This window comes from Myiozetetes cayanensis, unplaced genomic scaffold (genome assembly GCF_022539395.1).
Source record: "Myiozetetes cayanensis isolate MyiCay16 unplaced genomic scaffold, myiCay2020 scf12, whole genome shotgun sequence".
In the NCBI taxonomy this organism is placed as follows: Eukaryota; Metazoa; Chordata; class Aves; order Passeriformes; family Tyrannidae; genus Myiozetetes; species Myiozetetes cayanensis.
Window position 1 is genome coordinate 28,721,938 of NW_026086826.1, and position 27,858 is coordinate 28,749,795.

Sequence of the window (27,858 nt, forward strand, 5' to 3'; positions counted from 1 at the left end):
TCCCTGCAGAACATCCCCCCTCAAACCTCCACGGGGGGCGAGCTGAACAGAAAATTTGCTCCCCCCTCTGCACATACTTAATTTTTTTTCAATACACATATTAAAAAAAAAAAGGCATTTTGAGACAAAAAGTTCTCGGAGAGAGCAAATTGCTGCGAGGAACTCGAAAGCTCCGTGTGGGAACCGAGCGATGTTCCTGGGGGTTTGGCATTCTGCTTTTGTGTCTATTAATAATCCCCCGGAGTGAGTCAGACGGAGCTGCATTTATTCACTGAGTCGGAGAGAGAGAGAGAGAGAGAGAGATGCTACCCGAAATAGCAGCTCTGTAATTTTTTATGATGCTGTGATGCCAGCGCGGCGAAGATTGACATCGTTTGAGGGCGATGCTCGGGGCCTGGCACCATCAGCTCACCCGTGCCAAGCCCGAAATAAACGTGGGAATCCACGTGCCCCGTTACATAAAGCGGCCCTGAGAGCCGGCACGTGGTGGAAATGCCCCCACCTGCACAGCTTTTCCCGGGATTTTTGCCCCCTTTGTGCCTTTTTAAAGACGCCTCTGCTGATTTTTCTTCGCCTATGAGGAGCGCTGGGCTGGAGCAGGGATGGGGAAAGCGGCTTTTGCTGCAGAGGGGAGGATAAAAGCACATCTCTGACGATCAGCTACCTGCCTGCCAGGAGAAGAGGTCTGTAGGGAAAGCCTAAAATGCAGCAAATTCAACAGAGCCAGCTCAGAATTCCTCTCATCCACGCTCCTGCTCCCTGTGTCCCCCTCAAATCTCCGAGCATCCCCCCTGGGCCAAGGCCTGTGCCCAAAACCCAGACACTCCTTCCCATCCCAGTGTCCCTGGCAAAGTGGGGGTGGGCAGGGAGACACTGGGTGAAGGTTTGTGTGGGTTTTTTTTTAAGGATGAAGCTGTTTTCCTGGATGTTTTCTCATTCTCTGCCCTGCACTGCTGCCATCAGGTCTGTCCTGGTGTGGCAGCCAGTGGAGCGCCCGAACCATCCCGAGGTGGTCCCACTGCTCCCCGAAAGCCACTTCTGGGTACCAGGGAGCACCACAGGCTTTTTTTTTTGGCACCATTTCGGCCTGAATTGCTGCTGCAATGCCCTGGTGCCGTGACATCACATCGTGCTCTCCACTCAAGGGTTGATAAAGATGAATTTTGGATGGAGTTTCACAGCTTGGGTGAACGTTCCCCAGGCAAACGTGTTTTATAGGCCCCATTCCAGCTGGAAACATTCATTAACGTTACCTTTTTATGTAGCACTTGGGAAGAAAATGGGGGACTCCTGCCATTCAGCAGCTTTGGGTTGATGGGAAGGGTGGGATGAGCAGCAGCTGAGGCTGAATTTCGGTCAGAGCCGCTGAAGTCCTTCAGGTGACCGGACTGGGAGGTGGAAACGTGGCAGCTGAGTAACAGGCCATCGATACAATTACTGGAATAAATTCATAAATATAGTTTTGATAGGAGGGGTGATGACCTGATGTCACCATGCCTTCCTTACCACCCCAGGGGCATCCACTGAGAGTGTCCCAGGGGAGGATCAGGAATCATAAACGTTGCTCAGCAGTAACCAGGACCTGAATTTAGGGCTCCTGCATCTTAATCCTGATTTTCTTAGTCCCCATTTAATGATGCTAATTAATTTTATTAATCCTAACTCCCACAGAGGAAGAACTCAAAGGAGTAGAGGTGTTGGAGGACAGCTGATAAGAGGAAGGATGATGGAATACACCCTCCTCCAAGACTTACCTGGGATTTTTTTTCAATTCTAGTGAAAACAGGAGCTCAGATGAACTTTTGAGGATGTGTATTCTGGATTTAAAAAGTAAAATAATAATGCCCAAGTCACAGAGATGTTGGAATAGTACAATTAGCTCAGGCTGCCGAGAGGTCTTCCATTCCACTTTGAATTTTGGGTTGAAAAGGTGGGGTTTTATTACGAAGAATCTGATGTGCCCCCCCAAAAAAATCCCAGCAATTCCCAAAGGAGCACCAGTTGAGCACAGCTTGGCCAGAATATTTACATTTTATTAAATCTTTACAATCAGCAGTTATAATCAAGTACACAATTATGTACACGGATTATGTACATTTTAGCCCAGGCTTTTACATCACAGTACATAGTTGCCCTTAGAAATATTGTGTACACTTTTATCACCAGAGAGTAAAACCCAACAACAGTGTTACAGCACCTGTTATTAGACATCTTTCATAAGAAAATATACGGCTGTAAATTGGGCTGGCTTAAAAAGAAGAAAAAAAAAAAAAGAAGAAACCGAAAAATCTTATAAAATCTAAACGTACAATGCTTCATTCACAGAATGGTTTGTTTCCTGTGGTCTGACTGATGCCTGTTGCATAAGATGTCCCATTTTTTCAACCTCTCAACACACACTCACTGGTGCCTGTTCAGGTGCACTGGCAGGAGGAGGAGAACCAAAGCTGGGCTCGTTCCGAAACTTCATTAAGAAAAAAAAAATAAATGTAAACAATTAAGATTCCTTTAAGATCAAATAAGAAATTAATTGGCTGATCTGAATCACATGGCATGGAAAATAAGTGCTAGTTTCAGCTGTGATTCCTGAATTCTTCAGTGTTCAATCCCATACAAATAAATGTACAGTGCTATACACAAGGGCAGTTACTGATTAATGATGTACTAGCAACATTCCTTTGGAAGGGAGCAGGCTTCCAAGATTTTGGGAAGAGTATCTGCTCCCCTCTCCAAAAGGTTGTGTTTTTTTTTTTTAATGAATACATTCTTTTTGCTTTTTAAGATGACAGTAACAGAAAGCTGACTTATTTCCAGGCTGATATGAACAATTTAAACTAAAGCCTGTGTCCTTGTAAGGAAATACAAAGTGAAAAATAACCTGAATAAAACTCTTTCCAAATTTCATCCTCTTTCCCAAAAGGTCAACCTTCCCTGATTCAGTTCTGTAAACAAAGCTATGGCTCTCATGATGGTTTCAACGGGAAAGTAGAAACTGAAACAAGGAAAACACCAACCCACAAGGAAGGAGGCAACAGTTATATCTGAGGTAGGCCACCCCCAAAACGCTGCATCAAATCCACATGGAGCTCTGGGATCACTGGAAATCCCTCAAAAGGTAATGTCTGCTGCTTCAGCAATAGGTGTGGAGAAAGCAGTTAAATAAAAAGGAGCTGGTGATGGCAAGGGAAGTTAATATTTTCATCAAATTTGACATCTACAGCTAAATCAGCAAGTCAAAAAAAAGAAAAGCTTGAGCTGCTGTATTGACCAGAGGCCTCTGAGATATAAAAATAACTATTGTCACCAAAAGAGCTACCAAAAGAATGAAGATGATGCCCATGTCAAAGAGCATGGGAACAGAAATGCTCCTTTGTGGCACTGAGCACTGACAGATCAGAGGAATTATCCGAGGGGAGAACACCTGATGGGTTTGATTGTGGTCAGGTCCCTTCGAGCCCAGGCACTTGCAGGGCTCCAGGGAACCAAGGACACTTACAAGGCTCCCCTGGTCAAATGCTTCACATGAAGAAACTGCTGTAACTAAAAACATAAATAAAAACAAACCCCAGCCGCTTCAAGCCCTGCTCACCAGTCCAAACCTCCAGTTTTTTGTGCAAAAAGGAATTAGAACTACATTTAAAATTTCAAAGGCCACTTATTCACTGCTCCTCCTCAGCTCCCTCCTGCCCTAGAGACGTGAAGTTATGGATGATACCTGGATGGGCTGCCGTGCTCCCAGAAGGTGCCTGTGCATTGGGAGACTCCTTGAAAGCAAGTGTGGCTTGGATACATGGATACAACATTGCCTGGGATTGCTCTGCTCACTGTACAGGAGTATAAATACATACAGTATGGCTGTGCTAATTAACAGTTGCATATTCAGCACATGTAATTTCACCAGCTAAAATCAAAGGTGCAGTTCAGAGTGGGGCTTTCTTTTTTTTTGTTTATTCCATTGTAACCACGAATGTAACCCTTCATTTTTTAGCCTGGTGCAGCATATAGGCAGTGTTCATTTAGTCTTTAATATAAAACAATTCCTTAAACCACAAGTCACTAAAAGCAGTTTATATAAATCAAGTTAATTAGTTTTTGGCAGTTTCTTTGGACACAGTCAAAAAATGTCTCTAGGTTGTTTAAACTTCCCCATTTTTATTTAAATAGTTTTTCACAATGGGGGATAACAAATCAGGACTCACACTTACCTGTAACAAACTCCAGAGCCCAGAGTAACATCCCTGGGCTCTGAACTATCGACCCAACAGCACAAATTGTTGCACTTCCCTACTGGCACTGGCCTCCCTGCCTCAAACATCACACATACAGAAGTTGCATATAAAAAGAACGACAACAAAGTCAAGCTGTTAGAAGTCAAACTGGTAGAAAAAGGAAGGATTTGTTACGGCTGATGTAGCTCTGTGCCCTCTCCATGTCAGCGCCTTAGCTCAGGGCAGACTGGAGTTTTTCAGTCTGGGAGGCCAAAGGAAATACCTGGGACTCAACTTCACCTCAGCCTCGAGCATGACCTTCCCTCATCTCTTCCTGGTGGGCCCCACGGCTGGTGGAACCTGCTCACACAGTGCCTTTGGTCTGGACGGGAGCAGGGGGGAAAACTCCCCACGTCATCGTTCCGGTTCCTGGTGGAACGAGGTGATGAGCAACTCTAGCGGGTCTGATATGTCAGGACAAAACCAAACCGCTCCCAGCTGTGCCTTAAAGACAGGACAACTGGCAACAATTCCCCTGCTGCTGTCACCCCGGGGTTTCAACTGGGAAGGGCTCCAGCAGGACACCGGGGGGGCTCTCGGGGCTGCCATCGATAACCCTCGGTGGTTTCTCACCCCACCCTGCTCGGCTCCTGCTTCCCAGGGCCCCGAGGGAGCGCGTCCTCCCGGAGCCTGGGACGCAGGAATCGGGCTCCTTCCCTGCCTGGGCTCCAGCCCCAGCTGTGGGGCCACCCAGAGGCTTGGATTGCACCGTTGCCATTTGTAACCAGGAGGAATTAAAACAATACAAAGTTTTGCGTGCGGGATCTCCGTGGTGTCCCCCCTGGGGGGACACCTGGCTGCTCATCACAATACTGAATATGTTTGCTTGGATTATCAGGGCCTCACTCCTACCCAAAGAGGTCTCCATTTGTTTATTAACAAATAAGTTACTCTATTACAAGTCATAGCTCATCCTTTTCCATCATTTCAAATGCTTCTATATCTTCGTTCCAGTCTGCTAATATGGATTCCATAGGTGTGACTTTATTATCCCAGTTAACTTTGGAATCTGCCTCCGTCTCAGTCTTTTGTTCCTGAGGCTGGTTATCCCCTGATGTACATGCTGGCTCTGGAGCACCGGCCTCCTCGGTTCCAGGGACGTAGGAATCCTGATGGGAAGTGGGAACACTGGCACTGTCTGCGTTAGCAGGAGATAAAGAACCAGGGTCAGCAACATCTGAGCTCTCTCCTTCCTCGGGCTCCTCGCTGGCTGCACCAACATCCTGAGGTCCTGAAGCAGCTTCCTCTGAGTTCTGTTTATGGGAATCGTTTTCAGTTAATTTCTGGTCCATATTCTCCATTTCCAAGTCTTTGAGAGGGAAGGAAAAGAAAAAAAAGGAAAAACAAAAAAAAAAAGAGTTAAAACAACCGTGTAGGAATGCAGCATTTTATTATGCATTTCAAAAAAGCAAGGTCACTTCCCCTGGCCTTATTAATTCAAGAAAATGCAGACTTTCCAGTGATATGAAAATTTAATGTTACTAAGGAACACATTTTTACAAAGAGAGGGCAGGGAAGACTTTTAAACACATTTTAAATGATGGCAAACAATACAGTGAGGCTTGTTTTGGTTCCTCAAACGTCAGAAGTGACTTGTGGGTCAGTGCTAGTTACCCTCCTTCAGTCTGAACAAATACCCACTGTGTGCACTGAACTTCAGTACTGGATTTTAAAGCACTCCCAGGCCCACCAGGAGCCTACAAGGGAGAGCTGGGCAGTTTTATAAGTTCACTGAACTGTGAATTTAAGAGAGCCTAGGGCTGAGCCTCCCCCATCACACCCCCACTCAAACTGCCAACACACACAGCCCAAATCCCACTTTAGATCTCCAACAGCTGCCCAGTTTAACCATGGAGATTTCTCTGGAGCTGGATCTTTATGGCCAGAATACAGGACACTGATATTTCAGGACCTGCAGGGAATTTAACTGCACATGCCAGTGGATATTTGGGATACTTACTGCTATCAATAATGTAGTTTGGAATCATTTTACCTTTAAAGATTGTTGCTGGGATTCCAAAGGGAAGCACGAGGAGGGAGGGGGGGGGAAGAAGCAGACATGGATTACAAATTCTCAAAGGCACAGCTATCTTGTATTGAGCATTTTGTTAGAGCATTTAAGCACAGTTACAAACAGGAGGGATTTGTAAGGTAGGAAGAAACAACACTAGATTTGGGCACATCACCTTTGCAAGGGAGCACAAGATAAATGCTGTCACTGATTTTCTAGAGATACTTTTCTTCTCTACTCTGCTTGGACACAGCAGTGTTATGAGGAAGGCTTTCAAGGGGAAAATCTGGAATTTTCTGCCCTACTTGAAACATTTCAACTGGGAATGTATTGGCTTGCAATTTTCTTGTATTATACAAGACAAACCCAGGAAACATCTGAGGTCAGCAGCCTCGTTTCTCATGATAACCACTTCTCCTTAGACAGGCAAAATAGAGTTCTAACACTTGTCTCTCTCCTTTTGGGCAGCAGGAATGTCACTGGGGAGTTTGGTAAGGGAGGGGCATTGTCAATGTAGGGCACTGGAAACACTTAAGACTGTTTCCTGACGCTACTTCAAAGCACATGACGACACAAAGGGCTCAGAAGGAATCCAAAATGCTGTATTTTTCTCATTAGTCAAAGTGACATTTAAGTGAGGAACAGCATTTCTGGATGTTAACTTGCAGGGGGAGAGGACAAGGATCCACGTCAATAATGGCTTTCCTAATTAAAAACTCATTCCAATGTCAAACAAAACTATGGCACCCTTGGGCAGAAGCACAAAATATTGCACATTTTGCACTGTGCCACAGCACAGATGGAAGTAACATTTACAGAACTCCCCTCCAACCTTACCTCTGTCTTTTGCTTTATCAGACAGGAGCACCTCCACAGCCTCGTACTCCCGGATTGCATCCAGGATAATGTTTCCTTCCTTGTTGAAGAGGAAGAGCATGGGAATTGTGATATCATCTGTGTTCTTTCCATCCCCGGCCATTTGGAAAAGAGGAGCTGTGTCACTGCTGCTGCCCTCGTTGTCATCTAGGCAGGGCACACAAAGGGAAAGGCAAACTTGCTGTTAGCTCAAACTGCAGCTCTGAGCTTTGGCACACTGGGAGCTTTCCCTGCCCAGAGGGTCCCAGGCACAGCATTCACTGTGCAAGGCAAAACCCCAACTCGTGCACTTGTTTTCCTTCCCAGTTTTCCTTTGTACCCCCGTTTTTCCTCAGCACTTTGTCATCCTTAAAATAGCAACTTTTGATCTGCAGAGGCAGAGACAACCCCCCCATCCCAGTTTGTTTTGCTGCACTTCCTGCACAGAGCCAAACCCCAAACATCTCTTCATCTTCTGAAAGCACAGCTCCTGTGCTGGAGTACTGGCATCTCGGCCTTAACTAAGCTTGTCAGCTTTCCTGCATCTTCAAATCTGTACAATTAGGTTCAGCTCACACAAATGAAGAACTCAGAATTTTATTTACCAATAACAATGCCTCCTATGGCTCCAGCTTTCTGAATGTTTCGTGCTTTTTCAGCAAACATACATTGGCCTCTCTGCATCAGAGCAATTTTGTCTTTCACTGCCTCAGGATTAGTGATCTCAGAGCATCCATTATATGGCTTAATGGTTGCAACAAATCCTCTTGTCTGTTTGGAAAAAAATAAAGAGAGAATTAGAGCAGCAGGTTCAAGCTTGTAGAAGATTCCAAAGTATTTCTGTTTCTTCACTTAATCTAAAGCATTTAGTGTTGTCATCTGTCAGTGCAGGCAACCTGTACCCTGAACCTGGAGTTCTGAGATCCAAAGGATGAATGCCTGGCTGAAAACCTAATTCTCATATTCAGGGTATTTTGTCTACACCTGTGAATTGTTGTCTCTGGAAGTTTTTCTTCTGTGCACTGCTAGTCTGGAAAACTCCTCTTTGGGGCTCCAAATTGCCCCACCAAAGCCATGGAGGTTTATTACTGCTTCCAAAAGGGATCACTGCCTCTGTGGTGTTTTCTTTTTTTGCACAAGAACAGCTTAGTTTAGCTCTAAAAGGGCTTCTGCAACTCGTGGCTGACATGGGAGGAAAACCTTCCCTTAAATCAACATCTCTTTAGCCATGTCATGCTGCAGGTGGGATGAATTTGTTTCAGAAATCCTCCTGTGTACGTATTTTAAATCCTAAACCATGACTGATGACTCAGGGGCAGAGCACAGGGATAAGCCACTCATCTAAATGACTGTCACTGCTGTCATTCTGTCACTGCTGGGCCCTGTCATTTTAACAACTGTAATTAATTGATCACCCTCCACCTGGCTGCCTTGAAATACTTCCAGGACAGGGAAAATAAGGCTTTAGCAAGGAGGAAAAGAAGAGAAAGCAAAGGACAGATCTCACACACATCTTACACACCCCGGCTTTGTGTTTGGATAAGTCCATCCCAAACTGTGCTGGGCCAGCAGTCAAGACCACCCTGCCAAAGAAGGGATGGGAAACGATCTGCACAGCACGAGGAGGGAGCTGCTGCTCCTTCTGCTGCTGACTGGAGAGTTCAATCATCTCCTGCATGAACCGTAAGCCGTCCTCGGCATCCAGGGAACTCGCTGCCTGCAGAGGAAAGAACCAACCATCAGTTTTAGCTGAAATGTTTGAGAAACTTGGGGAGGGGGAAGAAATGGAAGTTATTTTTGCTACAAAGATTTTTGAAACGCAGAGCGGATGCTCGCTGCTGCTCACTCATCGTTTCAAATCAGGTTTTTTAGCACCTGAACCACCCAGAAGGCTGAAAATACACAAATACACAGAACTCCAGAGGAAATGGAAGCATCTCACGCTGAAAGCAGTGTTTTCAGACAGGATGTTGTGAGCTGCATCACGTTCAACATGAACAGCCTCCATCTAATTTAATGCAAGTTTAGTTAAAAGTCTTGCTGAGGTAAAATATTAACAAGCATCAGCCTGCTAAATATAGCAGCATATCCAGCTCATGTGCCTCCTTTCCAGAGTCTGGCTGTCCCTCCTCAAGCTCCAAGTGTCAAATATCATTGCTAGCAGGATTTTGATGAAATTTCTAAAAAAAAAAAAAAAAAAATATACTGTGTCAGGCCTTACTTGCACTGCATGCTGCACTAATTGCACTCGTCCATCCTTCAGATGGATCAAACTGACTCCCATCTTCTTCAGTATTTCCAAGTGCTCAGGATTACTGGCCATGAAATCTCTGGCTCTCAACGGTGGTTTTGGTCCACTTCCCAAACTCTCTTCTCTGCCAAAAGATATCAGAGATCAAAGCTTTAAAAAACGGGCTATTCTTGAAACAGAACTCTCACGTTATCCCCACCAGCACAAGGTCAGAATTCTTTGCAGTAACACTGAGTACAAGCTTCATAGAATGCAACTTCTCAATCAAGATATCTTTTTGAAAAAAGCTGTCAATATTATCAACAATTTTATAGTGCAAAACACCCCTTCAGTATTGATAACAATACTGCCATACGCTCTCTCTCATTTCTAAGTAGTCTGCATTACTGTAAGACTGACTAAATCCAGTTTTCCTCATGCAGTTGCTACTCAAGTTTTACTCATGAAGTATAAAAATAAAAGAGCTGGTCAGAAAGACAAACTTCCTGGGCTTTAACACTGCCCTAAATCCCTCAGAACAGGTGTAGTTATGTATGGCAGCATGATTTGCTCACTACAAAGAAGGGTTGCAGAACTGTTCACGAGACTACAGAAATGAATTTTAGAAAATCACAGAGATGCACTTCCTGCAATGCTCCAAGTGGGAATTGCAGCCCAGGTATGTGGCTCATTAAGCTCCTTTTGCTCAGAAAAGACTTGCTAATTCCTGCTGGAAATTAACTTAAGTCTTGCTGATGGTGCCAGAGAAACCACGACTGATTTTTCCTCTAACTGGGAATCCCTTCCCAAAGGACCTGCAAGCTCGAGGAGTACATCCAGTACCCCTCATATTTCTCCTTCCATGCCTAACAGATCCTACTCCACTCAGTCCTATGCTCAAACAAAAGACAGAAAATGTTCCTCTCACGCTCTGGAAATGCCCCTGGGACAGCTCTTATCCACCACATTTTTCAGAGGTTCCCGGATGCTCTGGGCAAACATGGGGTCATTGGGGAAAAGGATCTGGGTGTTGGGACAGGTCCAGTCGAAGTTGCTGTCGTCCAGCTCTGTGTACTCCGTGGTCTAAAACAGAAGACACACATTAATAAAATGCAGGTTAGATTTTCCTATCGAGCAAATCAACAGCTAAACCTCATTAGACCGATATCTGTGCTCAGGACACGCAGCAGCTGAGTGCAAGAGAGGGGAATCGGTGCCCTAGGACCCCTTTCTAGGGATTGATAAATACAACACCAATTCTAATTTGTAATTTCATAAATTTAGACACAGTTTCCAGGGTTTTTTTGGGGTTTTTTTTTGCAGAGACAGTTAAACCTCTGCTGGCAGGGCAGGCAATACTTCTCAAGCCTGCTCATGACCCTGCACTAGGGAGTAGTTACGGTTTCATTTGGTACTGCCTTTCCACCCAGTGACCAGCTGCAAGGCCTTGGGGCACTCTTGCTTCGTGTTACCAAAAATCTCACATCTTTTCCTAGGAACAAAAGGTTCTCCTCCTCAGGAGCCACACAGACTCGCAAGACTGAATCTATTTGTAAGTCAAACAATTTCTATTTTCGGGAAGGCTGACAGAGTTAACATTTGCACTAAACTGCTGGTTTGTGACACGTGGAACCACGTGGAATGTGGCTGGTGGTTTGGAGCCATATTTAGCCTGGTCTTAGCTTTGCAACTAACTGGTTAGGTAACCAGCAAGTTCATTTTCTCACTCATAAAAATTATTGTAGTATTTATCTACTTGGAAAAAAAAAAAACAAACCACCCCTCCTGTTTGCAACTACTAGCTAATTAAAAATCAACTATTTAAAGGCTCCCTAAAACTCAAGACCTAAAGGGCTACTAGTTCACAGGAATACTAAGACATGACCTTTCCTGTTTATGAGAACAAATACAAACAGGATGTTGGGCTCATACTACAAACTACCTCCTCACATGCAGTTTGTCTTCACAGCAGTGTGTTCGTGTTAAAAATAATTTACACATTCCATTCATTCAGATAAAATTCCATAGAAGAGTAACACACCCAACATCACAGCCTTTTACCCATTTGACACCGTTTTCAATGGATTTTTTGACCTGTATTATGCCCATGAACATTAAAAAGCAACCCCCATGACCCATTAAATACATTAAACATATTACCAGTGTTAGACATTAACATCAAATAATTAAACATCTGTTCACTGTCTAATGCTAGAGTGAATAAAATAGGGTGATTTCTCCTCAGTTATAAGATTTCTCCAGGACACAACACAAGCCTTTTCCTCTGAGCCAGGCATTACTGTAAAACTCTTAGTAAAGGTTAAAAATAGAGGCACAAAAAAGGGAATTTATGTCCTTGATGTCTCAGACACTCCACTTCCTCATGCATTTCTTCTGCTTGCCAGTAGTACTATTGCCTTAAAGATAAATTGTGTCACCTTATTGACCACAAAACTATAAAAGATGAGTATTTGTGATGCTTCGTGGCACAGTTGTATTGCTACAGGTTATTTTGGAAGGTTAAATAATTTATAAACCCATCAGCAGTCTCACATATACACAATAAATGCCTAATTATGTGGATTAAAACAATTAAATATACCAAAAATTATAGCTGTATCTTGTCAAAAAACTTCTCAAAATTTGCCCAGGGTTCATGAAGTAAAACAGACAACAAAAACTTGAACATGTTATTGTAAATATTTGCTTTAGGAAAAACAGTAGAAAACGGAGATAAAAACATCCTAGTGCGTTATTTTCAAATTGAGAGAGGTAGGGAATTATTCTCTTGTTAAATCTTGCTAGTATCCCAATTTCTCAAGGTTCAGCAGTGCAGAATCCAGTCATGGAAACATTACTCACTCCTGTGATTGGCACTGTTAATATGATGAAATACTGCATATATGTTCAAACTGGTGCTCTGCCTCAAATTATGATTATTCCCTGATTTTTCTTCCATTTCCCCTCAAAAAAAAAAAAAAAAAAAAAAGGGAACTGATTCAATGCACCACAACCTGATTTAGATTTGAGGTGTTACATACTGTGTTTTTTTTGGAGGTGGTTTGGTTTGTAGTGGAAAGCCAAAGTGGCAATAGATGAGCTTCTGTAGTGAAGATGTAATCTTCAATGTCGAAAATCATGTCCTCCTTATCAGCAAACAGCAGGTACAGGTATTTAAACATCTCAGCCAGAAAGAACGAGTCCATTCTATGGGAAAAGAAAAAAAAAAGTGGATGTCCTTTAGGGAAACCTCCTTTGTTCTAAAACATCAGTAAAATAAATACTCCTATTGCTCCAACTCTGAAGACTTCATGACTGTTATTGCTGAGTGTAATTCCATTAGAATTCCTTCCACTTGGAAGAAACTCTGTTTGGAGAGCAATGATTCAGCATGTTCAGTTCAAAACAGAATTACAGAAAAACCAGATAAACTTCCTTACAAAATTACAGATTTGAGGTATATTTTGTTTGAAGGTAATTCATCTATTGCTCTGAGACAAATGAAACATTGTTAAACTAAAAATCTTATGGAACAAACTATAAAGCTATTGAAACAGTTTACAGACTCTGACAAATGGGTAATTTGAGGCTTGGCTATCAAACTGAAGACAGACAGCTACTCAAAATTCAATTAATTCAATTACATAAACAAGGTAATTTAATTTTTTGGTGAAAACTTTTACCTGTCTTCGTGACTTCCCGTTCGGACATCCTTCATTGCAGCAAACCCACAAGGAACTCTTGCATACTTGTTCAAGTTTTCAATGAGGGTTTTTCCTACTTCTAGATAGTAAGGGTCTCCAGTAGCCTGTAAGAGAAAAACGAATGAAAAAGCAAAACTAAGCACAGGGGAGGTACACCTACTGTACAATCAGCACTTTCTTCTCGGTGAAGTACAAAAGGCTTTTGCTCTTGGTCTCTAAAGATTTCTTTAAGAGATCAGCCTATTTTAAAATATCTTTTCAAAATGGTTCTTTGTCACTTTCTAATGCTAGAGATATAAAACACAACTCCTAGAACAGCTGTGGATAATCAGCACTTACATCCTGGTTATCTACACAACTGGCTCCAGGAGGTAAAATAAGATGGAGATGTGCTACTCAGTTGTGGATTGAAATAAAAGAGCAACAAGATTCGAGGTGCTAGAAAAAGTGACCAGAAGTCTGAAGATTGAGTGTGATTGTACCTTATACAAGAAGTAAGTGCTTTCAGCAAATTCAGGCCTTAGAGGGTGCTGTGCCCAGTGAACTCTGAAGTCTGTTGTGAATGCCTGAGGATGAAAAAGGACAGACAGAAATTAAGGCAAGAATGAAAAAACCAAACACGGGTTTATTCTGAATTTAATGGTAAACGGTACAACCACCACACCATTTTTGCATTGGGAAAAGCCATTTCTGGCCTATATTTGCTACTTCATACAAAGGTTTAAACTATGTCTTTCCTAAAAGGGATGGTCTGCTGGCTTAAATACAACTAAGTGACCTTTCAAAGTTTTCTTCAACATCAAAAAACAACCCCCCCCAAAAAAAAGAATCATTCCAGCACTTAGGGAGCATTCTTTGGTCTCAGTAACCACATTAGGTGAATGGGATGTTTAATTAAAATGTTCTCTAGCAGAAAAAAGCTTACACCAGAGAAAAGTCAAAATTAAACCTGGAGTCAGAAGCCTTCTCATATATTCTGGGTCATCACAGCTTAAAGAAACACACACTTCAGCAGGTAAACAAGCTTTTCTGGGCAGAATTCACTCGCTCAAAGACTTGCAGCACCTGCAGTGAGTCTGTGTACTGACTTCCAAGGACATGATGCAGAATTTCTGAACATGCCCTCAGTCTTTAGGTTTGGTTTAACCCTCCTTGGGTTAATTAAGAGGACTGTGATCTTTAGCATTAACACTATTATGTCACTAAGCAGCTACTACTGAAATGTGATTATGCAAGTTCTGCATAATGAAATGAGTCAAGGTCGATTTTGAAAGACTGAAATATGAAGTCTAAGCAATTGTTAATGGCAGCAGCTTCCCATTATTGTGTTAATTACAGCAGGACTGAAGGAAAAGTATTTCATACCCAGAACACAGCTGTCATACATGCATAACTGCAAATCACAGAAGAATGCTGTGGAAATCAGCCTTTTCATTTTAATAACACATTTACCTACTGGTTTTTTCAAAGGTGTATCTGAGACTGCTCAAATTGAGGTAAAAAATCGAGTCTACACAATCAAAAAAACCACCACCTTACCTCTGGAAGGAAGTTATGCTTTTTTATAACCTGATACAGCATCTCATGAGTTTCAATTGCAGGTCTAATGTCGCCCTTCAACACCTAAAATGAAATAATAAAGTTAACACGAATTCACCAAGCATAGCAATAATACTCAAAGTTAGGCACACTCATTGTGTTCATGTCAAAGCTACAGACCAATCACTTCATCCTGTAATTATTACTCCCTTTCATTGTGTAAGCCACAAATATTCCAAATCAGTGAACTCATTAAGATTATTGTCTTTGTAGAACAAAGATCTCTGTCATTTACACAGAGCTGGGGTGGAAATGTGATTTAGTTTGTTGTGAAGATATAAACGACATACAAACTAGAAAATTTGTCACTAGACTACTAAAAAGGCAGATTAATTTGAGTGTTTTCATGACTAGGAGAAGGAAGCAAATTATATGGACATCCTTCTCTTGATAGTCAACATGGCCAGAAAAGCATCAGAGCAATGAAGTGACAAGGAGTGAGTACAGAAATCATGGAATCCCAGACTGGATTGGGTTGGAAGGGACCTTAAAGCTCATCCAGTCCCAGCCCCTGCCACGGGCAGGGACACCTTCCACCAGCCCAGGTTGCTCCAAGCCCCGTCCAACCTGGCCTTGGACACTTCCAGGGATCCTCACCCAGTATTTCTGAAAATCAAATTACTAAGCTTGACCTGAATGTTATATATCCAGTCCAGTTAATAATTCACTTGTTATTAAAACCATCTGCTCCTGGGTTTTAAACCTTACCTGCAACCCAGGGAAGAAAGCCAGCAGAGAATCCATCCAGGTCCGAGCATTTAGCATTGGTTTGTGAATATGAACATCAAGAAGAAGAGGTGGTTGGCTGATGTATCTCATTATGGCATCGTAGTGCTGCCAAACAGCAGAAAAAACATCAGTTTGTGTTATCAATACCATTCCAAAAACAGATAGAGCTCACCAGACTGGCATTTTATTTCAGTGGAAGAACATTCCCAATCATTACTACATTTGGCAAGGCCAGCAGGTTCTAGTTTTGCAAACTAAAAAGAAGTAAATACTGAAAAATCTCCACATGCAAAACTGGTCACATTTTCCAAGTCACACACATGCACAAAAGTATATTCAGCAGCCATGTGATAAACAAAGAACTATCACAGCTAAGACACATTTGTTTGGGCTGAAGTTTTAAGCACACACTGAAGAAAGCTGAAAATGCTTTCATTTTAATGGAAAATCATGCTGTATGATATAAAATCATGCTACCATCTAAAATGTTTTTAAGGGATGTTGTTATTTTCAAAAGAAATAATACTCTTAGGAAAGAATAAAGATGCTGACAGCTGCACAGAAATCATATGAATTTAGTAATCCAAGTGTGTCCTGGGTCTGAGGATCTGCAGTGCAAAGCAAGATCCAGACTTTGATTTTCAGATCTTTTTTGCTGCTCCAGGACAGAAGTTGTACCCTGGCTTGTAACAAGAGGCCCTTACACTGTTTTACAGAAACATTTCCAGCATTACACTGTCCAAGGTGATCCTGAAATACAGTTTCTCCTGTACTGGAATCATGGAGAAAAGCATAGAAGATTCTGGGGTTAAAATACTGCTCAGGTGACAGTTAGTCACCCAAGATTAGCAAAACCCCCCAGTAAAAAGAGCTGGCACTAAACACAGCAGAAGTCACAGAAATTCTGCTAAAGATCTCTTCACAGGCTGCTCAGGCCAACAGCTGACAACACAATTCATCTCAAATGTGTCTCACAGAAGGCAGAAGCCTGAGCAAGGTGTTAACTTACCGTGTTAAACCTCTCCAGGAAACTGTCATCTCCCAGCAAGACATAGGCTTTTAATAAATATTCATAATATGAATCTATTCCTGCTCCAACGCCACTATCTGGAAACAGGAGGAAATGAAAAGGTTGGGTTTACTTGAAGTAGACTCATGGGTGTTTTCCATATTTTTCCACTCTGATTTCAAAGGCTTTTCCAGTAAAAAGGAAAAGCCTCCTATCACTACAATTAAGGTCCAGACGGATGCAGAGACACAACACTGTGTGTGTCTAAGCCAAAGGCTTTGCAATGCCAGTGCACATAATAACAGGGAGAGACATGCACTGAAGCCAGTTGTTTCACTTTCCTCAGAGGAAATCACTTCCACAGTCCTGTTTATATTTTTCCCATGTATTTACAGCGAAATCTCTGAAAGTTTATCCCAAGGCATTCCCCTCTCAGTATTAAAGCGAATCAGAGAGCACTTTGCAATGAACAAAACTGGTTTCTCTACCAAAACACCCTTTCAGAGCAAAGCCAGGCCCTTGGAGTAGCAGGTTTAACTGATGTAATACTTTTATATAACCTAGATAAGGGTGTGGGGGCTGTGTCAGGAGTTTCTTCCCTGGCTCCAAATCCCCTGTGGTCCCTGATCCCGAGCCAGGACACCACTCACCTTTTCGGACCCAGTCTCCAGTGTGGATGTTGATAGTGACACCCACTAAGTTGCTGCTGCGCTGCCTCTTCTCCCAGATAAAATCCAGAGCTTTCCTGGCATATTCCTGCAACAAAAGACAGGGAAAAATGGAAAAAAAAAAAAAAGAAAAAAAAAAGAGAGAAACATAGATAATAAAGACTGTTATTCTTTTGTCTCCTGAAATTCAGATGCGGGGAAGGATTGTTTTGTATCCAGCAATTATAAACTTCAGTACTACACACACTTTATTAGTACAATATTCAGCCCACATTTTATGGAGTTATTCAAGGGTTGATCAGCAAGGCTGGTGCTTGGCTCCACAAATGTTTGCCAATACACGAATCAAACACCCTTCTGCACGGGTTCCCCACTCTAAAATAATGATGGGATAGAGCAACCTAATTAATAAATATTTCAAGAAATGTAATAGCCTTAGAATCAAAGTCTCTCTGTTCTTTCAGGCATCTCAAGGTGGAGTAGCAACCCCTGTTCACTAACATCCTGTTCTTTATATGCCCCATATTAACTTGAATTTAACATCTACTCAACTTAGGTGACTTCAAACAGCAAACACAAGCATGGGATTTTCAGGGGCCCAGTTTTGCTTCCACGACAGGAAATAAAATATCAGGCACATCATGAAACTGGAAAAAAGCTTGCCTTTTTTTTTTTTTTTTTTTTAATCAGATGGAGGTTTTATCAGATACACACTACAAGTATTTTCATTTACCTTGCTGATAAGGTGTATTTCTGATAATACACCCTTAGGCAGGTCCTGCACATGTTCAGTGACACCACACAACTGTGGGGTTTATTTATTTTAGTTTTAAGTGCATTTTAAGGATCAAGCATCTCACTTTTTTTACTAGTCCTGATCTCTTTACCCCAAAAACTATGCAAGCATTACCCTTAAGCTATTCTTCAGTATATTTATCTCATTTAGTGCTGCATTACTGTAAGTACTTTTAGCCAAAATTATTTCCTGTGATTTAAAAAAAAAATTAAAACAATCAAACCTTAGACCAAAGCCCACAAACACAAGAAATCTGAATAGATACAATTTTTTTGTGCAGAACAGCTAAGACACAGATCCATGAACTCAAAATTACAGAAATATAATAGAACACTAATGAACACCTAATCAAAAAATAAGATATCACGGAAAGCAAACCTCAAATATAGATGTTCCTGTGAATCTGCTTAAAGCTGCAAACTCAAGGATCAAGGTACCAGCACAAGCTGTACAGGTATCAGTTTCTGTTCCTGTTCGTGCTTCTGGATGTCTTACCCCAAATTTTAAGTTAACCTAGAGAAAAGTAGAGGTTATCATCTTTATTTTTACTCTTGTAACTCTTAAGAATTTTCACTCTTCTTCTAAAGACAAGAAAAAAACCCAAAACAACCACACAGCCCTCTTCAGTTTTGCTTTGCTTTTACCACCTACTGTCAACTCAAATGCACAGAATATTATCCAGAAGTACCCAAAACACTCAACCCTCCCAAACAAGGACCTGATTCAAGGAAACATTTGAACAACACAGTGCACCCTGAAAACCTAATTCTAGCAATTAATATTTACCAGCAAATCAGGAACTCAGAATGCCACAAGTGCTCTTGGGAATCAAGCTTTGTAAACATCTCACTGTTCTGGCTCCAGAGTACACCTGTAATTTCTCAGCTTTTGATTTTCTGTCCATATAACCAATACAAAACCAGTTTTGGAAACAGAGATAAAACCAGAAGAGCAGAAGAAATGCTGCATGGCAGAAAGCAGAGAACTTACCCTTGGGTAAGGGAGACCACTAGTGGTGTTGAAGGCAGGTAAAAGCTTGTAGCCCAGCTCCTTTGCCATGTGCAGGAGTTCACCGTTGTACCACTGCATGTATTCACCTTTTTCTTTCAGCATAATTGCCACTGAATGCCCACCTAGGAGACCTCTGAACATAAAGAAAAATCATGCCCACCTCAAAAGGGATGTTCATCTGAAGGGCAGGACAAAGATCTCTGCCATTTGGATGACTCTATGCATAACTGTGCTATATTCACACAGCCCTAGTTTTCAGATGGCTGATGCAATTCCCTTTCTAATCAAGGTTAGTTGCTGGTATTTTGGAAGCCATTCTTCCTGTTTATCAGTCCTGAACTGTAGAGGAATTACTGACTCAGCAATATTTGCCAGCAATAACAACCGACAGCTCCAAAACTGCACATAATGACTGAAGTTACATGCTGTGATCCCGCACTGAGCACCAGAGGTCCCCTCCACCCTGAAATAATCTACCACCCCAAGTACTGAAATCTGTTAAACCAAGTCATTTGTAAGCCTGTTTCCAGTAAGAAAAAACACTGTTACCTCAGCAAGCACAATTTTTTTGAAATGAGAAAAGCTGAAGCTGCAGGGTCAGTTTGATCCAGTGCCACTGCAGCGAGTCCTGCCTCGCATTTTAAACCCTCTCAGGCAAACTGAGAAAGGCACAACTCCTTAAAATGATGTGGAACAGCACAGGAATGTATGTCTGAAGGACATTTACATAAAGCCCACCTTTCAAAGAGTTTTGAAAATGAATGCTACTCACCCAAGGACCCTGATGTTGGTTTCAAAGACAGACACAACTATGTCGTTATCTAAATTAACATCCTTTATGACTTTTTTTACAGCCTCTTCAAACTCCTTGGTTTTATTTAACACCTGGAATACAAGTGGAAGCAGGTGTTAAGTTCCAACATAACTAATACAGTCACAGCCTATTAATGTACAGTACATTTAAGTGCACAATAAAGTCATCCATGAAATATGCATATAAAATTTAAACCCATAAATTAATCCAGTGGTATTAAGGGGTGTCCCACAATAACTCTGCATGTTGCTCTGAAATGGGAAGGAGACTTACAACATACTTTTTTGTTAAGTTAAAGCCCCAAAAAAGCAAGATAAGAAAGTATCAATGACATTTGAAGGAACTGTTGTAGTTTTTTCACCAACTCCAAACCAACTCCAAACACGGCTCTCACAGCACCTGAAAGTTCTTACAAGCAACAGTCACTTCAAACAGAGAGCCAGAGATCAATGATCAAGAAAAAGAAATCTAAAAATCAGTCTGAGCATCACAAGACAACCTTTTTGTTTTATCAAAAAGTTTATCAACTTAACCACTTAGATTAAACTCACCACAAGAGTGTCCAAGGTGTCAATCAAGGTCAGCGAAAACCTAGGAAAGGAAATTTAAAACAGATTTACTACAGACTTGTATGTGTTGAAATTAATTTTTAATAATAACTGATACCAAGGAAGAAACTAAATTCTCACAGACCACTGGGTGCTAAAAAATTAGTTACACACAATAAGTTTAATCAAAAGACCATTTTAAGTTTCTTCTGTTGATTAGTGACCAGAGTAGGAGCTCACTGAAAGCTGTGATTAGAGAGACCTTCATTTACTGCAAAGCTTTTTAACTTCTTGTAAGCAAATTTCATTTTTATTAATAGTTTCAAATCAAATCTAGTAAGAAACCCAGGAAAATGGTTTGAAGTCTTCCTCCAACCTCTGTTTTACTTAGTTTTTCAAAAAAAGGAAGAACATCGAGAATCAAACTAAAAGACTGTTGAGATCCAAGCTAAATTTCTCCTACCAGAAACTATTCCAACAGTAGCAAGTGGTAGGCTTAAAATAAAGAACTACTTTATTGTCTTTAAATAAAGAACTACTTTAGCAGTGCCCAAGGCCAGGCTGGACAGGGCTTGGAGCAACCTGGGCTAGTGGAAGGTGTCCCTGCCCATGGCAGGGGGTGGAATGTGATGAACTTTTAAGGTCTCTTCCAACCCAAACCATTTAGGATTCCATGGTTATTCCATAAAAAGAGAACATCAAGTCAGATCCACGTGGTTTCAAACAGGGACATCACAATAGGATTCTTAGTGCATCCCAAGCTGAGTGGGCCTTTCCCCTACCCCAGAAATTATATGTATAAGTGTATCTTGCATACATCTCCTTCCAACAATTGCTCTATGTTCATGTTAAAGAACACACCACACATTACACAGAATTTACAGAGCTCGATGGTGTCAAAACTGAAAACTCTGGAACCAGTTAAAGCTGCCAGTTAAAGAGTGAGCACCAAGAATTTAAGCAGGTATCCCGTGTTTGAGACCCTGCAGGCAAACACATGACTACTGAAATCCTAATTAAGTGCTGCTATATTACAACTCTCTTTAATTTGCAAAAACATGAGGGTGAGTGTTGTTCTACAAGAGGCAGTGATTGATTAACAAGTGGTCAAACACAACTGTCTGACAGCTTTTTGTATGGAAAAGGAGGGAAATTGTGCATTTCACAGCTGTAAAGCTGGTGTGCCAGTCCCCTCCTGAGCTCTCCAGGGGGACAGAGCTGACCCAGCTGCCTCACCCTGGCACTTGTGACTGCAAAGGCTTGCAGAGAACGTGACTCATGGGGCAGCTGGCAAGAGAAAGGGTTAGATAAGAAAGCCGGTAAATCATAACAGAAATAATTATAAGGCACAGAATAAAGCATGTATACAGGAAAATAATAAATAAGTAGACTACTCGCTGCATCTAAGGGCCTGAAAGGGAATTTTACTCAAATGATAGCATGTTATGATGTAAAAAATGGTCATCGGGACTAAAAATATATTTTCTTGACAATTCTTTTTCATCTCTCAATACCTTCAAGCAGCAGGTTTATACAGAAATTTCTAGACTAAGGAACTTTTGTACATAACAAAAATAACCAAAATAACATGCTTAATATTACTGAGACAATTAAAAGTAGTATTTAAGACAAGGACTTCAGCTCTGATATAAATTTGTAATTAAGTATTTCCTCTACAAACTGCACACACACAAAGGAATCAATTAAAACACATTGAGACTAAGTCAACTCTTTGTTTGTTCCATTTAACATGGAGGAAAAGTCCTTAAATTTACATTTTTCTGGTCAAAGGGTCAGTACTTTCTATTCTAAGCCACCTAAGAACATGAAGTATATTCATGTCTGAAATAATGTATTATGCTTTGGCAGAAGCCTCAGGGTACCACACACATGATAATCATTTGACTATTTGTTTTCAGAGAACTTTCTACTCAAAAAAAAGGCATTTTAAATACCACTCATAAGGCCAGCATCACGGATAGCAGCTTATTGTTCAGCTGATCATTAACCTGTCTGACCTCTAATATTAATACCATTGACGTCAGCTCACATTTGGAAGGCTTTCCTGCAGAAAATACTTGGAAAATGGTTAAAAAAAAAATTATTATAGAATCTGCTGAGTTGGAAGGGGCCCCATTAGGATCATCAAGTCCAACTCCTGTCCCGGACATCCCAAGAAATTCTCTCTGGATCTCATTTACTGGTCAATTCTCACGTCACATTATTTAACTTCACGGGAGGAAATAATCCAAGTATTTCTTACGAGTGCAAGTTTCTGGACATGCCAACCGAACAAACAAGTTTTATGGGCTGCAAGTTGTACTTAGATTAGATGTTTACAGGAGCCAGTAACCATTTCAAACACTAACTTTCCCAAGGCATCATCCACGTCCCCTCGACTCGGCTCCTGACCCCGGACTCGACCACGACACGTTAAAGGCATGAGTTCATCAGCGGGATACGCGTGTTCCTGTGGGGAACAAAACCAGGGAAGGAGTTACACTGGTCACAGCCTTAACCCTTCTGTTAAGGGATCTTAAGTACGTTGTACTTCACAAAAGCTGCGTGGCAGTCACAGAGCCTTTCACGTGGGAAGGGACCTCTGGATCTCAGGCCACCCAGAGCCGCCTGCCCAGGACTGTGTCCAAACAACTTCTGAGCATCTCCAAGGAAGGAGACTCCTCTGGGCACCGTGTGCCAGCCCCTGGTCACCTGCACAGTGAAGAAGTGTTTCCTCCCATGTTTCAGTGTGTGCCCATTTCCTCTGAGCACCACTGACAAGAGCCTGGCTCTGTCACCTTCACAGACTCCTTAAATCTGGAAGGTCCCCAGAGCCTTCTCTTCCCCCCAGGCTGAACAGCCCCAGCTCTCTCAGCTTCTAAACCAGGAACAAACCAACAGGACCTCTTTTTTTCTCTGACCTCCCAGAGCAGTCTGGAACAACCAATGGCACATCCAGGGAAAAAAGTAAGAGCAGTTAATGGTGTGCTTTCTGCAATGAGGCACATGTGACACTTCCTATAAAGCTACCACCTCAAAGATGAGTTTAAAACCTAAAACTAATGCAGGCATTATCCAGTGGCTGGTGGAGGATTTAATGGGAATTAGACTTAAAAGGCACTTAGGAAACACTTCCCAATGAACATAAAGTGGCCCAGGGTGACAATCAGTGACAGGTTAGAGAACACAGAAATTAAAGCAATAAATCAGTGAATTACAACATAAGGCATAAAAACCATAACGCTCACCAAAAAAGAAGCTTAACAAAACTGAGCCTTTTTCAAATAGAACTGACACTAATATAACAAATATAAACTGGCATTAATAAAGATGAATTTTGAAGATATCTAATTCCAACAAATGTGCATGAAATTGCCTCTCCATCAGGCTCAATGCAAACAATCTGGGATGGAGCTTCTCTTTGATTTCATCAGGGAACTGGCTGCTATTCTGTGCTCTCCAATTTGAATTTTAGTGGAGAACTAACATGTGGCAGGATAAAAAACTCCAATTACCGCACTGAAACTGCAAGCAAACACATTCAAAGTATTTTCAAATATATGGTACAAAAATAATCTATATTCAAACATGAAATAAAGAGGGGAAAAAAGGAACATTCCTCTATAAATAAACAGCTCTTACAGCCACTCCTTTTGAAACTGATGGTTTGTTTCCCTGTATACCACCCTCCTGAGTGTTTTGGTCTTTGCACAACTCTTTGTTCTCCACCAGTTCAACTACAAAAACCAGAATCTAGATCATTTTAACACAGCTCAGATGTTTCTGAATATCCTGCAAAGTATTCAGAAAAACAGATTAAAGAAGTAAATGACAAAAGCAAAGTCAAAACTGAGACCTCTGGTTTAAATTATGGAGAGAGGAGTTATAAAAATTCTGGAGAAAATGGACTCTTAGTTTTACACAATCATAAGGAACTGGAAGCATTTTAAAAAATAAAGAAAAATAAAAGTTCACTTATTCCCTGCATAGAGTCAGAAAGGCTACTGGATCAAATCATTTCCCACCTTGTCCCTGGCCTCAAACAACTGACATTTTCACATGTTCTTTCTGACAGTCAAGAAGAATGATTACTACAAATATTGTTGAAGGACTGGGAAAAAAAAATAATAACCAAACAGCAGCTTTTTACTCAAAGCTTCTGTTCAAAAAAAAAAAAAAAGAAAAAAAAAAGAAAAAAAAAAAAAAAAAAAAAAAAGAAGGGAGTTTCCCTTGCAAGCAAACATGAATTTTCAGCCTTCTAAACACACATGTCTGAAATTCATATTAATAGAAACAGAAAATCAAAACTTTTTCAGCTGGCTCTTTCAAAAGCACCTGCAAAAGTACTTAATTCTCTTGCTGTCAGAGTCGGGTCTGACACCCTAATCTTTTCCTCAGCTTTAAACAAACAAGTCACATTTCTCTGTTTGTTTTGTGCTCCAGTATACGTGGCAAGTCCACATCCTTTTGGCTCTGAAGTTTCCAGGATAGCTGAAGTTATTCCTCTCTTTCAGCCCCAATTTTTCGCCTGTTTATCACACAGTGAACAGTAGGAGCACAGACCCTTGTAGTATTTTAAGCAGTTTTGCCAACTGTATTAATTTTTTTCCCCTCAGGGAAACCCAAGCCAAGTGTTTTTCATGGAATCAGGTCCCAAGTAACCAAATTATCCCCAAAAGCCTAAAGTTTGTTAAACTGCTAGAGGTGGCAAAAGTATAAAGCTAATGACACAAACAAAAACTACATCCATTCTATCCATTCCAGGGCCCTGGACCTCTCCTGTGCTGCACAAACTTGTAACTCCCAAGCTTTTAAGCTGGTATTACAAATTAAAGTGTTAAACCACCACACAGAAACTGGGACATGTGGCAAGATGCTGCCAGGAGACAGAGGTCTGTGTTGCAGGAACTGGTGCAACTTGAGGGGCTTCTGCAACACTCACAAAGAATGTGCAAGATTGTCAATGTAAAAGTCAGTAAAAATGCATCTTTTATATTTATCTGAGTCACATCTGCAGTTTCTCCTCAGGAGTGTGTTACTTAGAGTATATTAACTATTTCTTGAGGCAAGTCCACTCTCAGTAATTCTTTATTCTTTAAGGTCTAAACCAGGCTGACTGTATTTCAGGGTGGATTAGAACAGCTCACAGATCCAGCACATGGGGACACCTGCACAGAAAACCACCAGTCCTAGCAAAAGAAACCAGAGTGAGCATGACTTCGGGTCAGATGACACTCACATCCTCAGCAGAGCCTGTAATGCCTGGATATGACACCACATCCCCTTTCTGGTGTTTGTAAAAGAGTCACCAAACTGCACCTGACACGGCTGGCCACTCAAAAAAGTATTATATGGCATTGTCACCTACAAACTAAGTGAGATCAGATGCAATCTGATGGCTACAAACAGCTCTTCCTGAGCTTCCTTTTCCTACCAGTTTTAGGAGCCTGGAATTTCAAACCAAACACTTTACTGAAGATGAGAACTGTTGAAAACATGAGATAAACTGGTCTGGGAAAGATCAGAGACCTTCCCAAGAGATCAGGGCACAGATTAGGAGAGTTAACCACAGTCAGTTCTGAGTTACCCCCCCTCAAAAGCCACCACAACCCTCCTGACACTGCTCTTCCTGAAAGTACCATTTGTTCGTGTCTTTTTAAAGGCTGTACAGGTGCTGTTATTTATTTTAGCTTTGTTTTCACCCCCCCTCCAGGATACTCCTCTAGAATGCCATGTACTGTAGGCTAATAAAAACAGCTCCTCTGACCAACATCAAACAAAGATTTTACTTACCATATAATTGCTATATGCATGATCAAACATTTCAAGCACTTGATTCCTGAAAAAAAAGAAAAAGCAAAAGCATTAGTGGTCTGCCTCCCAACAGCCTTTAATGCACCATCTCAGAGGTATCACACTTTAATATCTGTCTGAATATCGGTAACAGGTTCTTTACAAACATGCTCTACTCAAGTAAATGTGATATGGCACAGTGATTTTTCCTAATTAAAAAAAAAATCCCAAAAGCACGTTGTTTTTTTTTTTTTTTGAGAGATAGCTTTACTCCCAGGCATTCCTAACTGTTTCACTCAGGAGCCCTGCAAGCAAAAGAGCATGCTAATTCTACCATCAACACAATTCACAAATCTCCGCTGATAAGACTCAACATAAAAGAGCCAAGAACACTGCAATTATACTGTAAATATTCAATTTAGCTCAATTTGAGAAGCAGCTTTAACTCATCAAGTCATCAACAGAGCAGAGGATGGTGCTTTTTCCAGGTGCTTCACAGGGTCTGGGATCTGCAGCAGCAGACAAAGCCTCAGGTGAACTGAGTACACGAAGCTGCTTAAAACTTCCATTTACTGGGCATTTTCTGGGGCTGACATGACCCTGTCATTAAATAAATACACAGATTACCTTATTCAGAAGCGACCCCAAACACAAACCACGGCAGGACGTGACCTTGCACATCCCCGGGGCATCAGATGGTATTTTAAAGTGCAAGATGTTAACGCAAAAATTCCAAAACCAATCAGAGAAAGGAATTAAAACTCCTTGTGAAGAAAAATCTAAAAAGATTATACATACAAAGCGCCCTGGGAACACAAAATGGGAAACGCCAGTGACTGCAAACACTGGAGTTAAATATCAACTTCTGTCTGATGCCTGGACTTGAATGGTCTTGGAGGCCTCTTCCAACCTGAGGGATCCCATGATTAGCAGCCAGGAGAGTATCCAGAGCGCTTCTCCAGCAGGATTTTTGCATGGTTATTCTGTGCCAGCGACCAGAGGATGATGAAACTGCCCCAGTAACATACCAAGGTCGAGATACGCTTAACTACAAACTTCTTTTACAGAAGTCGCACTTAAGGTAGGGAAATATATTTCCAGCTGTGCCGTAATCTTTACCCCTCACTAAAAACTACACCAAGAGAGCATCGGGCTCTGACGTGTACACGCGCAGTTTAGCTCACACACACAGGAAACTCGGCAGGAACACGTATAAACATTTACCTTTTTTATGACTCCCGCACTCTCAGGGAGGCAGGGCCAGCACTGAACCAACCGAGGGCGGATTTGGAGCTACCTTTGATCGCTTTTACCCCCAGTTCCTCCCGGACCAGGCGCCAAGCGCTTGCGAGCAGCGGGTTCCCGGAGCACACGGAGCGACCCCCGAGCAGCCCCGGGAGCCCGGCGGGGCCGCGTCCCGGACCCGGGCACAGGGGACACGTCCCGGGGCTCCGCGCCCGCCCCAGCCCCGCTCAGCCCCGCCGTCCCCCCCCCTCGGCCCGTCCCGCCGCTCACCCCAGCCGGCGCTTCTCCTCCCTGCTCATGGCCCCGGCGCCCGGGGCGGCCGCCAGCACGGAGGAGGCGGAGAGCAGGCCCAGCGCCAGGAGCCTCCAGGGCCGCCGGCAGCGGGCGGCGCGCTCCGCGGCGCGGCAGGGCGGCGGCGCGCTGGGGGCCATGGGGGCCCGTGTGGCGGCGGTGCCGCTACTGCCGCTGCCGGTGCCGCTGCCCGTCCCGGCGCCGCTGGCGCTCCCGGCCCATGGCGCGGCCGCCGCTCCCGCAGGGCCCGGCCCGGCCCCGGGGGCGTAGCCAAGGAAACCGCCGCG

General features: G+C 42.3%; 1 protein-coding gene across 2 annotated transcripts; it reads right to left on the reverse strand.

The window, feature by feature from the left end:
* Positions 1–2,012: 2,012 nt before the first annotated feature.
* On the reverse strand, positions 2,013–27,734 carry EDEM3 (ER degradation enhancing alpha-mannosidase like protein 3). 2 transcript variants are annotated; one of them, XM_050306883.1, is made up of 21 exons: positions 27,551–27,734; positions 26,036–26,081; positions 22,612–22,712; positions 20,246–20,285; positions 19,653–19,765; positions 18,860–19,013; positions 18,248–18,382; positions 17,056–17,161; positions 16,406–16,503; positions 15,376–15,501; positions 14,608–14,691; positions 13,551–13,634; positions 13,048–13,172; positions 12,406–12,571; positions 10,293–10,447; positions 9,356–9,509; positions 8,657–8,851; positions 7,740–7,905; positions 7,117–7,302; positions 6,229–6,276; positions 2,013–5,577 (listed from the first exon to the last, which is right to left on the reverse strand). In XM_050306883.1, exons 1-21 carry the CDS (start codon positions 27,709–27,711, stop codon positions 5,171–5,173), a joined length of 2,850 nt encoding a protein of 949 aa, XP_050162840.1. In that variant the 5' UTR covers positions 27,712–27,734; the 3' UTR covers positions 2,013–5,170. The 2 variants fall into 2 exon arrangements, with proteins under 2 accessions (XP_050162840.1, XP_050162841.1); XM_050306884.1 differs by lacking the exon at positions 6,229–6,276.
* Positions 27,735–27,858: the final 124 nt, after the last annotated feature.

Bases quoted from the DNA above. Each gene is read 5' to 3' on its own strand.
- EDEM3 (XM_050306883.1), bottom strand. From the start codon at position 27,711: ATGGCCCCCAGCGCGCCGCCGCCCTGCCGCGCCGCGGAGCGCGCCGCC. The intron at 9,510-10,292 runs GTGAGAGGAACA...ATCTTTTGGCAG, and splicing joins CCCAGGGGCATTTCCAGAGC to AGAAGAGAGTTTGGGAAGTG. The intron at 7,906-8,656 runs GTGTGTAAGATG...TTTTCCAAACAG, and splicing joins TATCCAAACACAAAGCCGGG to ACAAGAGGATTTGTTGCAAC.